This window comes from Leucopleurus acutus (genome assembly GCF_964270905.1).
Source record: "Leucopleurus acutus genome assembly, chromosome: X".
In the NCBI taxonomy this organism is placed as follows: domain Eukaryota; kingdom Metazoa; phylum Chordata; class Mammalia; order Artiodactyla; family Delphinidae; genus Leucopleurus; species Leucopleurus acutus.
This window is the reverse complement of record NC_139148.1, coordinates 57,638,429-57,650,676: the sequence shown is the minus strand read 5'-3', so window position 1 is coordinate 57,650,676 and position 12,248 is coordinate 57,638,429. Positions and strand designations below refer to the sequence as shown.

At 36.9% G+C, this 12,248-nt stretch overlaps 1 protein-coding gene across 1 annotated transcript in view; it reads left to right on the top strand.

Moving 5' to 3' along the window:
- The window catches only part of OPHN1 (oligophrenin 1), a gene marked incomplete at its 3' end in the record, with an annotated part of 592,087 nt that overhangs the window by 450,193 nt on the left and 129,646 nt on the right, over positions 1–12,248 (top strand). The window contains exons 16-18 of the mRNA XM_082864786.1: positions 3,235–3,319; positions 8,363–8,421; positions 9,581–9,686. Coding sequence (XP_082720912.1) covers positions 3,235–3,319; positions 8,363–8,421; positions 9,581–9,686 — 250 coding nt within the window. The remainder of the gene's footprint in view (positions 1–3,234; positions 3,320–8,362; positions 8,422–9,580; positions 9,687–12,248) is intronic.

Genomic DNA, 12,248 nt, shown 5'->3' with positions numbered 1-12,248 from the left:
GAAAATGCCATTTGTATTTTGATAGGGATTTCATTGAATATTATATTACTGTTATTTCTTTCTAGTTTAATTTCATATTGGTGTAAGGTTTTATTCTTTTGAATTTATTAAGGTCTGTTTTATGGCCCAGAATGTGGTCTATCTTAATGAATGTTCTATATGAACTTTAGAAGAATGTGTATTCGCTTTTGTTGGATGAAGTAGTCTATAAATGTCAATTAAATCCAGCTGATTGATGATGCTGTTCAGTTCAATTACTTACTGATTTTTTAACCATTGTATCTGTCAATTACCAATAAAGGGGTGTTGAAAAGCACATGTTTCAGTGCGTTTTTGTTGGATGCATATCTTTTAAGGCTAGGTATGTATCGTTGGAGAATTAATCCTTCTATTTAATGGCCCTCTTTATCCCTGATAATTTCCTTGATCTGAAGTCTGCTTTGTTTGAAATGAATAGAGCTACCTCAGCTTTGTTTTTGATTAATGTTAGCGTGGTATATCGTTCTCCGTCCCTTTTTTAATCTATATGTCTCTTTATATTTGAAGTCGGTTTCTTGTAGATAATATATAATTAAGTCTTATTTTATAATACACTCTGACAGTCTGTGTATTTTCATTGGTGTATTTATACCGTTGACATTTAAAGTGATTTTTGATATAGTTGGATTAATACCTACCATACTTGCTACATTTTTCTGGTCATGGTCCTTGTTCTTCATTTCTCTTTTCATTTTCCACTCTTTTTCTGCTTTCTCTGGGTTTAACTGAGTATTTTTTATGATTCTATTTTTTCTATTCTGTTAACGTATAAATTATACTTTTTTAAAACTCATTTTTAGTGGTTGCCCTTGCATTTGCAACATACATTTACAATTTATCCAAGTCCTCTTTCAAATAATACCATACCACTACACTGTTAGTGCCAGTACTTTATAACAGAATGTTTCTAATTCCTCTCTTTAATCCCTTATAACATTTTTGTCATTCATTTCACTTTCCATAAGCTATAATCACTGAATACATTGTTGCTATTATTTTAAACTTTTATCTCTTAGACCAGTTAATAATAAGAGTAATAGTGTTTTGTTTACCTTCATTTATTCCTCCTCTAATACTCTTCATTTCTTTATGTAAATATGAATTATTGACCTATAGGTTTCTCTGTGAAGAACTTCTTTTAACATCCCTTGCAAGGGAGATCTACTGGTGACAAATTTTCTCAAATTGTAGATTTGTAGATCAAACAATTGTCCTTGTTTTTATTTCCTCTATTGTCTTTTGTTTATCTGAGAAAGTATTTATTTCTCATTCATCTTTGAAAGGTAATTTCTTTCTTTCAGGCTGGTCTTTTTTTTCCTTTTAACACTTTAAATATTTCATTCCACTCTCTTCTTGTTTACATGGTTTCTTGAGAAAAGTTGGAATAATTCTTATTGTGCTCTTCCTTCAGTAAGGTGTTTTTTTCTTCTGGCTCTATCAAGATTTTTTCTTTGTCTTTGGTTTTATTCAGTTTGATTGTGGTATACCTAGGTGTAGATTCTTTTGATATGTATCCTGATTGGTGTTTTCCAAGATTCCTGGATTTGTGGTTTTGTGTTTATTATTAGTTTTCAGAAATTCTCAGTCATCATTGCTTAAGATATTTCTGCTGTTCCTTTTTCTCTTTCTTCTCCTTCTAGTATTCCCATTGCATGTATGTTACACCTTTTGTTATTGTCCCACAGTTTTTGGATATTCTCTTCTGTCTTTTTCTTTCTTTCTTTTTTTTCCTCATTGCATTTTATTTTTGGAAGTTTATACTGACATATCTTCAAGTTCACTGATTATTTTCTCACCTGTACCCATCAAAGGAATTCTTCATTCTGTTATGGTGTTTCTGATTTCTAAAATTTCCTTTTGATTCTTTCTTAAGGCTTCTATCTCTCTGCTTACATTAATCCAACTCCTTTTTTTAATGTTGTCCACTTTACCCATTATGGTCCTTCGTATATTAATCATAGTTGTTTTAAATTCCTAGTTTGATAATTATAAAGTATCTGCCATATCTGAGTCTTATTATGATGCTTTCTGTGTTTCTTGAAACTTTTTTTGTCTTTTAGTGTTTTCTTGTGATTTTTGTTGCAAGCCAGACATTATGGGTAAAAGGAACTGAGGTAAATGGGTCTTTAGCATGAGGTTTTATTTATCTGACTAGAGTTTAGCTTGTGTTTTTTGGTTGCTGTAACTGTAGGTCTCAGGGGCTAAACTTACCTCTGGTGTCCTTGTTTTTATTTCCTCTCTTGTCTTTTGTTTTCCCTAGAGACTTCTTAAATATTGTCTGAGAAGAATAATTCTTTTAGTCATATTCCCTTGTTATTATCCAGGAAGCCTGTTGATATGGTGGTAAGGTGTGAGGGCAGGGGTAGTGTTCTACAATTCTACAGTTATGTGTCAGTATTTTAGTGAACCTGTACTTCTGGCCTGTGACTTTCACAAGCATTTCTCAGTTCTGTTTCAGTTTTCTCCCTTGGAAGAGACAGGAAGGGATTTCATATCTGGAATTGGGAAATTTCCCCCTTCCCAGGTCAGTTAAGCTCTGTTAAAGTAGTTTCTCTTGAGGGTAGGCCTTATTAAGAAGAATGAAATGCTCTGTGCATATTTTTAAATGGCTAATTTTCTTATCCCCTTCTCAGAATTACAGTAACATGAGGGAATTTTTCTCAGATCTTCACTGTGAGAACCTGATAGGGCTCCTGGAGGTAAAACTCACAAAAACTTGGGAGTCCCCTAGGACTGGGCCTGCTTAAAATTTTTAACTCTCAATCTTGTCCACACTGAGCCACTAGCAATTTGCCAATTACAGATTGGGTTTTCCTAGCCCTGTACTGTTTCCCAAGGAGTTTTCTAACCTTGGGCTTCTGCTCTATAAGTTTTGATTCTCTGTATGTGCCTGTCTGTTTATTCAGTTTGCCCTATGACCTCAGTTCTCTGATGGAACTAAGAGGAGTTGACTTTCAGTTTGTTCCATTTTTTTTTCTTATTGTGTGAATGAAAGAGGTGGCTTCCAAGCTCCTTACATCCCTAGCTGGAATATAAGGGAATTTTTGAGACCTCAAAAACATGTTTGTTGTAAAGTTTCATCTTTTGAAAACTGGTTAGAGTAACCATCTTTTAATTAATGCACTTTAAATGTAAGATAAAATGTAAGATCTTGTGGAATGTTAACTTATTTCTCATTTTTTTCTTCTCAAATAGATCCTAAATGTCCAGGAGATGTTGATTTTCATAATAGTGACTGGGACATTAAGACAATCACCAGCTCCTTGAAATTCTACCTCAGGTATATCTGATATGATTTGGAACATTCCTTTTCAGAGTTGATGAAATATTTCTGGATGGAGATTGGAGTTAATGTGGTCCCAATTTTGGGAGGTTGGATAGGATTGCTAAAGAAAAAAATAGTGAAAAAAATTTCTGTCAAAGAAGAATGTGCATTAGGAGACTTTTTAAAATTTGGGAATTTAAGCGAGGGAAGCATTAAAATAATAGAATAGTTATTGAAATATGGCTTTTTTGAAGAAAATTGGCTTTAAAAAAGATTATTTAAAAATCACGCCCTTAAAATAATTGAAGTTTTGCCATTGTGCACAGATAGGGTGATGTCACAAATGGACTCACTAGTAAAATCAAGAGTTGTGACATTTCAAGGTTGTTAACATGTTTTGGTGGATAATAACCATTTTGAAACATTAAATTGCATTTACACAAACATAATTTGTGTATTTGTATGTCTTTTGTTAAAATGGCAATAAAAACCAAAAAACTACAACCATAAAAATGTTAGAACTGAATGAAGTGATGGCAGTCGGGAAAAAAATTAACTTACAAGCAAAATTTGGGGATGCACAATGATGATGAATATATCATTCAGTTTATTGGCATAGATTTATATTACGTAAAAATATTTGTGACATATGCACTTTTTAAAGTCATTCATTTCTTACCATTTTCTATGTCCCATGTATGCACCATACTTTATGTGGTAAAATGTCTTCTTTTCAATTACTGTACTCTTTAGACATTAAGATAGGTACTTTAGCTATGGGAAATGTCATTAATCCAAAATAGATTGGGTCCCAGATATTGCTATTAAATGACCTTCTGCTGTAGCATCATCTTAGAACTTTAAGTAAACATGAATGCTCTTTCCAGGGGTATTTCTCCTGCATATGCCGAAGAAGAAAAGCACTGGTGTTGGAGGGTTTATTCTGTGCTAGGCTGTGTTCTAGTTGCTTACGTTGACAATGTCATTGTTTTTTTTCTCACAATAATCTTATAAGGTAGGTGTTACCATACTCATTTTACAGATGAAGAAATTAAATCATATCCCTCCCCCATTAAGTGATATTCATGATCGTGGCTCATATTATTTGAACCTAAGTATCTCTGACTTATAAGGCCACTGGTATTGGAGCACCTTATTCCCCTATTCCCCACTGCCCAGGGGCTGTGGCCTTCTTGGAGTTGCTTGGGTAATTTAAGAAAGACAGAGCAATCTGCTATGCATACTTTCAGGAGACTCGTGATGATGAGAATAATGCAAGTAAATAACTCTGTGTCTCTAGCCTCCTTAAAAGGAGTTAGTTTTTTTCAGAGATTTATATAGAGTAAGTCCCTCCCACATTACGTCTTTCCCAGCTTATCCCATAACAAGCAGTGTAGCTCTTTTGAAAGATGAGAAGATCGAGCCTGAAAGTTTGAGTGGCCTGTACCCCCAATAAGAGATATTTGTTCTTAAGTGTCTTATCCATGAACATTTAATATGTACTAGCCAGTCAACACCCTTTAGATTTCTTAAATGTGTCAGTATTTTCATAGTGGACTTCCTCCATCTGTGTTCTAGGCACCTAACTCACCCCTTGTCTCCAACACTTCTAGAAAATTACTGTAAAAAACATCCCTTCTCTCTTCTGTATCTTTACCCTCTCTCATTCAACAGGCTTTTTCCTCTCAGCATGTAAATATGCTCCAACATTACACATTTCTTTGCATTCATTTATTCTACCGTTCACTAAACCATTCAGTAAACATTTCCTGACCTACTCTATGCCTAGCATGGTGTCTGGCAGTAGCCATACAGTTGTGAGTAGATATGACCTTAAAAAGGTTATAGTCCAGTGAAGTGGACAAAAGACAAATAATTATACAAATATAATGTGCTATGATAAGTTCTCTGAAGGAAAAGTGCAAGGTGCTATGCAGTCATATAATAGGAAGGCCTAACTTATTCTGGTTTTTAGTTTGGAATGATGTTTGAATTATAACTTGGAGTCAACTGGGGATGGAGGGAGGCATTTCCAGACAGAAATAACTTCATATGCAAAGACTTTGAAGCAAGAGGAAGACCCTTTTAAGAAACTACATGTACCAGTTTACGTGGAGTATTGAGTGTAGACAGGGAGGGAGAGATATGTAGGGGCCAGATCATACAAGGGCTTTTAGGACATTTTAAGAATTGGGGTATGAATTTGTATTAAAAGGAATGAGAATATATTGAAAGATTTTTAAGCAGGAGGTTATATGATGAGATTTGCATTTTGAGAAAAACATAGAGAGATGAGATTAGAGAGAGGCAAAATAAGTAGAGGTGGAAACCAATTAGCAAGCTATTGCTGTGGTCCCGGAAAGAGATGATGCTTCTGTGTGGACTAGGGAGTAGCGGTGGGGATAGATAGAAATAAGCATATTCAAGAGATTTAGGGAGTAAACTTGGATATGAAGATGGAGGAGAGGGAGATAAAAGAATGGCTTCCACATTTCCCGCCCATACAACCAAATGATGGTCATACATTTACTGATTTGGGAAACATAAGAAAATGACTAAATTTGAGGGATATGACAAGTTAGGTTTTGGATATGTCAAATTTGGGTGTCTTTGAAGAAATCAGGAGAAGAATTTTAAGTAGGCAATTTGATATATAGGAAATATATAGGAATGAAACTCAAGAATTCTGGGCTCGAGCTAAAAAATTGAGAATCATCAACAGTGTAGATGATAATTGGAGTCAGGAGCTTAGATGAGATTGCCTAGTGAGATATTTCACCCCTTCCCAATCTAGCTTCAGTGTATGAAGTAATATACACTCCCTGTCTCTGCTTCTTAATGTCCCAGTTTACTCCTTAACCCACTGCAGTCTGACTCCCGCCCCCTCTGCTCTACTGAAGCTGCTCTTGCCAAGGTCACCAGTGATTCCCTCAATTCTAAACACAATGGACAATTGTCAGCCTTTACCTTATTTGACCTCTTTGTAGCATTTGAAGCTGTTAACAAGCCCTCCTTGAAACTTTCTTCTTTTTGATTCTGCTAATCCATTGCTTTTGGATTTTCTCTCACCTCTGACAATTTTTAGAAGTCCCTTTTATGGACTTTCTACTTGGTATTTCCTAGGGCTTTCCTCTCTTTTTACTACACTGAGGGGATGGAAAATTCAAATATCCACAAGAGCCAGGACATGAAAATGACTGAAGTAGACTGCTTTTATGTTAAACATGTTGCATATAAAACCTTTACTTGCATAGCAATCCCTTTGTTTATATATAAACAGCAATATTCTTTACTTCCACAAATAACCATATGGACCCAATATAGACAGATCTTTCAGTTTTTCAATAGAGGCAGACAATATTGACTTTTATGTGTAATATACAATTTTTTCGTATTCTGATGACTCATTCAATTCCATTTCTTTTTTACACACTACTCTGGACAGGGAAGAATTGTTGAAAGGTCTCATGTAGCTGTTGGCTGCCAGTTTGTCATCTTTCCTTGAGCAGTGGTATCTGTTCTCATGGTTCTAATCACCCTCCTAGGCTCATGATTTCCACATCTACTTCTCAGATCTAGAAAGGCACTCCATCCATCTTCCTAATAAACATCTGCCTTTGGCTATCCCAGAAACCCTTCTGACATAGCATCTCCACTTCCCTCTCAATCAATTTCTAATCTATTCAGTCACCCAAACCAGATTACTCTCTCCATCACCAGCATATGCAATTATTGAAGCTCTGTCTTTAATGTCTTTCAAATGACTCTTCTCACATTTTCTTTCTATCCCTAATGGCACTATTTTCGTTTAGGCCTTTATTATTTCTCACCTAGATTACTACAATAATAGCAGTGGCAAGCAGTATAAAGTAGTGATTAAGAACATGGACTTGAGACAGACTGCTAAATTCTGCCACTTACTAATTGTGTGGTCTAGGATGAACTATTTAACTTTTCTGAAGCTCAGTTTCCTTATCTATAAAGTGGAGATAATAACAATATCTACCTTACAGGGTTGTCATGAGAATTAAGTGAGTAAATATATATAAACCACTTAGAACAGTGGATAGTTTGTTATTATTATTATTAGTGTATTACTTCCTTCCTCTGAGCCATGCATCACCTACATTTTGTATATGGAACTCTCCTCAACTAGACTATTAGCTCCTTGGAGGCTTAGACTATGTCTAATTCATCTGGATCCCCAATACCTGGCACAATGCCAGTCACAAGTAGGTGCTCAGCCAACATTTTTTTTTTTTTGGCTGCACCACACAGCAAGCGGGATCTTAGTTCCCCAACCAGGGGTTGAACCCATTCCCCCTGCAGTGGAAGTATGGAGTGTTAACCACTGGACCGCCAGGGAAGTCCCTCAGCCAATATTTTTTGACTAAATAAAGAAACCTATTTGAGGCTCAATTTCCTTCTCCATTAAATGGGTATTTGAATTACTGCTTCACCTCACAGGATCTTTGGAAGGATCAAATGGGAGGACAGATATAAAAGCACTTTGGGGGCTTCCCTGGTGGCGCAGTGGTTGAGAGTCCGCCTGCCGATGCAGGGGACGCGGGTTCGTGCCCCGGTCTGGGAAGATCCCACATGCCGAGGAGCGGCTAGTCCCGCGAGCCATGGCCGCTAAGCCTGCGCATCTGGAGCCTGTGCTCCACAACGGGAGAAGCCACAACAGTGAGAGGCCCGTGTACTGCAAAAAAAAAAAAAAAGCACTTTGGAAACTGAGGAACTATCCAACTGTAAGGACTTCATAGTAGCATTCATAGTGGGTCCACTTTGGAATTTTGCAGGACTGATTTGTGCCTCTTTTCACTTTGGGGAACTAATTGGAGACCCTGCACAAGGTCTCAGCTCATACTTTTATAGGTCTTCTGTCAAATTACTAGCAACTAGGATTCCTCTGACAAAGTTTCAGATGAAGAGAGAAATGTATGTAGTCATTAATCTGTGGAGCTCAGAAACTTCAGCCTTGCTGCTCACAGAACTGCGCATCTAAGGCCTTGCTACTCCCTCCCCAAAGGAACTTACAGTCTTCATTAATTTCAGGAATCTTTCTGAACCTGTCATGACCTATAGACTTCACAAAGAGCTGGTCTCTGCTGCCAGTAAGTATTTATGTTACTTAGTTAATTGTGTTGTCCTCGCTTCTAAGTAATATTTACAGCAACAAGCCTAGAAGACTGCTTGAGGGAAAGTGAGGGAAAAAACAAACATATACACAGATTTTGTCCACTGTCAAATGAGAGTATTCTTACTTGCTAACTCAAGTGTTGTATTATTTTTCATAAATCAATGTTAGTTGAGTGAATTGGAGAAAACTGGCTAACGAGGGATATGACAGGTCTGAGGATTTTATTGATTGATTTTGCCTCTTACATCAGAACAAGATGGCTCACATTGCCAGGGGACAGCAAGATGTTTCCATTACAGTTACTATTTCAGCATGTTTTCAGCACTTTGCCTTTTCAAATGCTTTTCAATTGTGTTGTGAATTATTATTCCTAATCTTTTAGTGCTAGCATCACATTTTTTTAGATGATAAGACCAATGGTGAGGGTGGAAGGGTACACAGGAAATAAGGCATATGGAATCACTTAAAAAGTTGGCAGTTGAAGAAGCATTAAAAGTTTTGACTGAGGCCACTGTATGAGTATCCCTCCCTACCTTGATGTGACTCTTCTGCATTATGCCTTGTATGGTATTCAGGAAAATGATTCAGGGGATTTGTCTTCATAATGAATATTTGTTGAGGCAAGAGAGCTTTGATCTTTACTCTGAGGTCTCTCAGTGATTTTCATAGGAACCCAGAGGCAGAAGCATACCTCCTAGTTCCACAAGGAAAGTGGGTGGGCAAGGGATTCCAGCTGGAAGTTTACATGTGGAACTTTAGGAGCAACCTGCTGTATCCAGAATTCTGACTTGCTCTGAGACAGTCTTGTCTTCTCTACTCATATTTCTTTTCTCTTCTCTCTTCTAATTCTTCATCTTTCTAGGCCTATTTCTTTGTTTTCAATCTATGTTTTTATCTTTTAGTCAGTCTCTCTCCCTCCCTCTCTTTCTTTCAGTGTCTGTTTCTTGGTCTCTCTTTGTCATTGTGTCCCTGTGTCTATATATCTCTCTCTTTCCATCTATTTGACTCTATGTGTCTCTGATTGTGTCTGTGTGCACATGTGCACATGTGTGTGTGTGCCTGTGTGTATATGTATGAGAGTTTGCTTGATCCAGTTGCCCAGAAGGCAAAACTATCTCTCTGTTCTCTGTCAGAGTCTGACAACCTGGATTATCGGCTGGGAGCTATTCATTCCTTGGTATATAAGCTACCGGAAAAGAACAGAGAGATGCTGGAACTTCTTATAAGACACTTGGTCAAGTAAGTAACTTCTAGGTTTTCAGGAAGAGTTCCTATTAGAGGGCTGGCCCACATGGTAGCACTGCAGATTAACTGTCTGTCAGCTCATTAAGTCTCAGCCCCCAACTGCTTCATCCTGGGCAGTCTGAGTGCTCTGTGAGAAAGTCAGTTTTCCCTTTACCCTTATATATATCCTCTCAGGGTCATCATGCATCTTAGTTGAGGGGTTGTCTCAGTTGAATGGTAACACCAGGTAGAATGGTGGCTGAGCACAGGCTTTGCTGTCAGATAAACGTGGGTTCAAATCCCAGCTGTGTAATCTTAGGAAAACCTCTCTTAACCTGTTTGATCATCTATAAAATGAGAGTAGTATTCCCTACCACATAAGACTGTTGTGTGGATTTGAATGAACACAGGTGAAGTACGTGGCACATAGGAAGTTCTCAAGACATGGGAGTTATGATTATGGTCACCTTCTTTGCTTGGGTGTGGCATGTAGGAACAGATAGCAGCATTCCAGAGAGTAGGTCTGGTGATGGGCTCTAAGATGGGTGGGTGTAAGGGCATGTGTGCCCCACTGTGGTGCTTCCTGGCATGAAGGTTCAATGTTGTGAATAAAGATGAATTTACTTGACTCATAAAAGGCTAGCTGCTCTAAGGAAACAGTATGGTACAGCAGAAAATACTCTGTCCAGGAGTCAGCAAACCTGGGTTCTAGTGTCAGTTCTGCTACTAGCTTTCTTGATGACCACGGGCAGGTCTCTCTTAAGACCACTCCTGGTGTATTAAAAAGTAAATAAGTGAGACAACAAGCTTAGAAAAATTGTGATGCCTTTTAAGTGTTTGTGTTTAACAAAATAAAGCTATCAGCACACTCATAAATGCATTGATGAGATATTTTAACCTCATTTGGAGAATATCTCAAAACACCTAAAATTGAGGCCCTTAGTGAAGGTTAAATGGCCCTCTTTGCCTCCTGCTGTAATAAATCCTGATCACTCTGTACCTCTGGACCTCAGGTTCCCCTGTGATATGATAATATCTCTCCAAGATCTGACCAACTCTGACATTCTAAGTTTTTGTTTTGGAGTTTTTTTTTAATACGTCTATAGCCAATATTGCAGACAAATAGGCAGAATTAACAAGACAATAGCTTTTATATTTATTGCCAATGTTTGTAATTTGGGCTAATAGCAAACATTAAAAAGCATTTTCTTTCCAAAAAATTGTTTATGATAATCTCCGTAAAGTACAAAAATCAGCACATGTTGTTAATTTGAAGTTGCCCGGGGAAAAGGGACTTTGGGTTCAAATTTCAGCTTTATTGCTAATTTGCTATGAACCTAAAGAAAGTCCATCCTACTCTCTGGGCCTCAGTTTGGTCATCTATAATATGAGGGGACTGGAATAGCTAATCTCAAAGTGTTCTTCCAGCTCTTACTTTCTAAGAGTCTTAATATGTGACATGAGCCAAGGATTCAATTGAAGATTCTCCTACTAGCAGTTAGTGAGAGACACCTACCTCCCTCCACCAAAAGGCTGGCCATCTACCTTACTTGAAGAATCTTGCTCCTCAAAATCCTTAGAACAAAAGGAACAATAGACACAGACACACAAAACACAGAACTAGAATGACAAATAACCTTAAATATGTGAAAAACTGTGCAAGTTAACTTGTAATAAGAAAAATGCAAATTAAACCTACATTGAGATACCATTTATTGGCAAACCCTAAAGCTTGACCACATTCTGTTTATGAGACTTTGGGGCACAGGGAGTCCAACACATTGCTGGTGTTAATGCAATACAAACACAGACGTACAGGACGGGAATTTGGCAATATCTAACAAATCTGCATTTTCAATTATCCTTTAACCCAGCAACTCCACTTTTAGGCATCTACTCTGAAGATATACCTCCACAAATACAAAACAACATATGCACAAGTTTGTGTCAGTGCAGTGTAATTTTTAGTAACAAAATATTGGAAGCAACATAAATATCCAACAATAAGTGACTAGTTTTGTAAATCATGGTATATTCAAGCAATGTGGTATTATATAGTCATTAAAAAGAATGAGGAAAATATGAATTTTGTTTTTGAAGTGATTTCCAGATGCATTACAAATTTCTGTACAAAAACTTGTACACAAATATTCATAGCAGCATTATCCATAGTTGTCCAAAGGTGGAAACAGCCCATATGACCATCAAATGCTGAATGGAAAAAATAAAATATGGTATAAACATACAATGTAAAATTATTCAGCCATAAAAGGAATCAAGTATATGGATGAACCTTGAAAATATTATGCTATGTGAAAGAAGCCAGACACAAAAGGCTACATATTACATTACTCCATTTTTATGAAATGACCAGAAAAGACAAATCTATAGAGGCAGAATGTAGGTTAATAGTTGCCTAGGACTGAGACATTGGAAGTAACAGCTAATGGTTACAGGGTTTCTTTTTGGAGTGGTGAAAGTGTTCTGGAATTAGATAGTGATGATTGTTGGACAACTCTGTGAATATATTAAAAACCACTGAATTGTACCTTTTACAAGGGTAAATTTTATGGTACA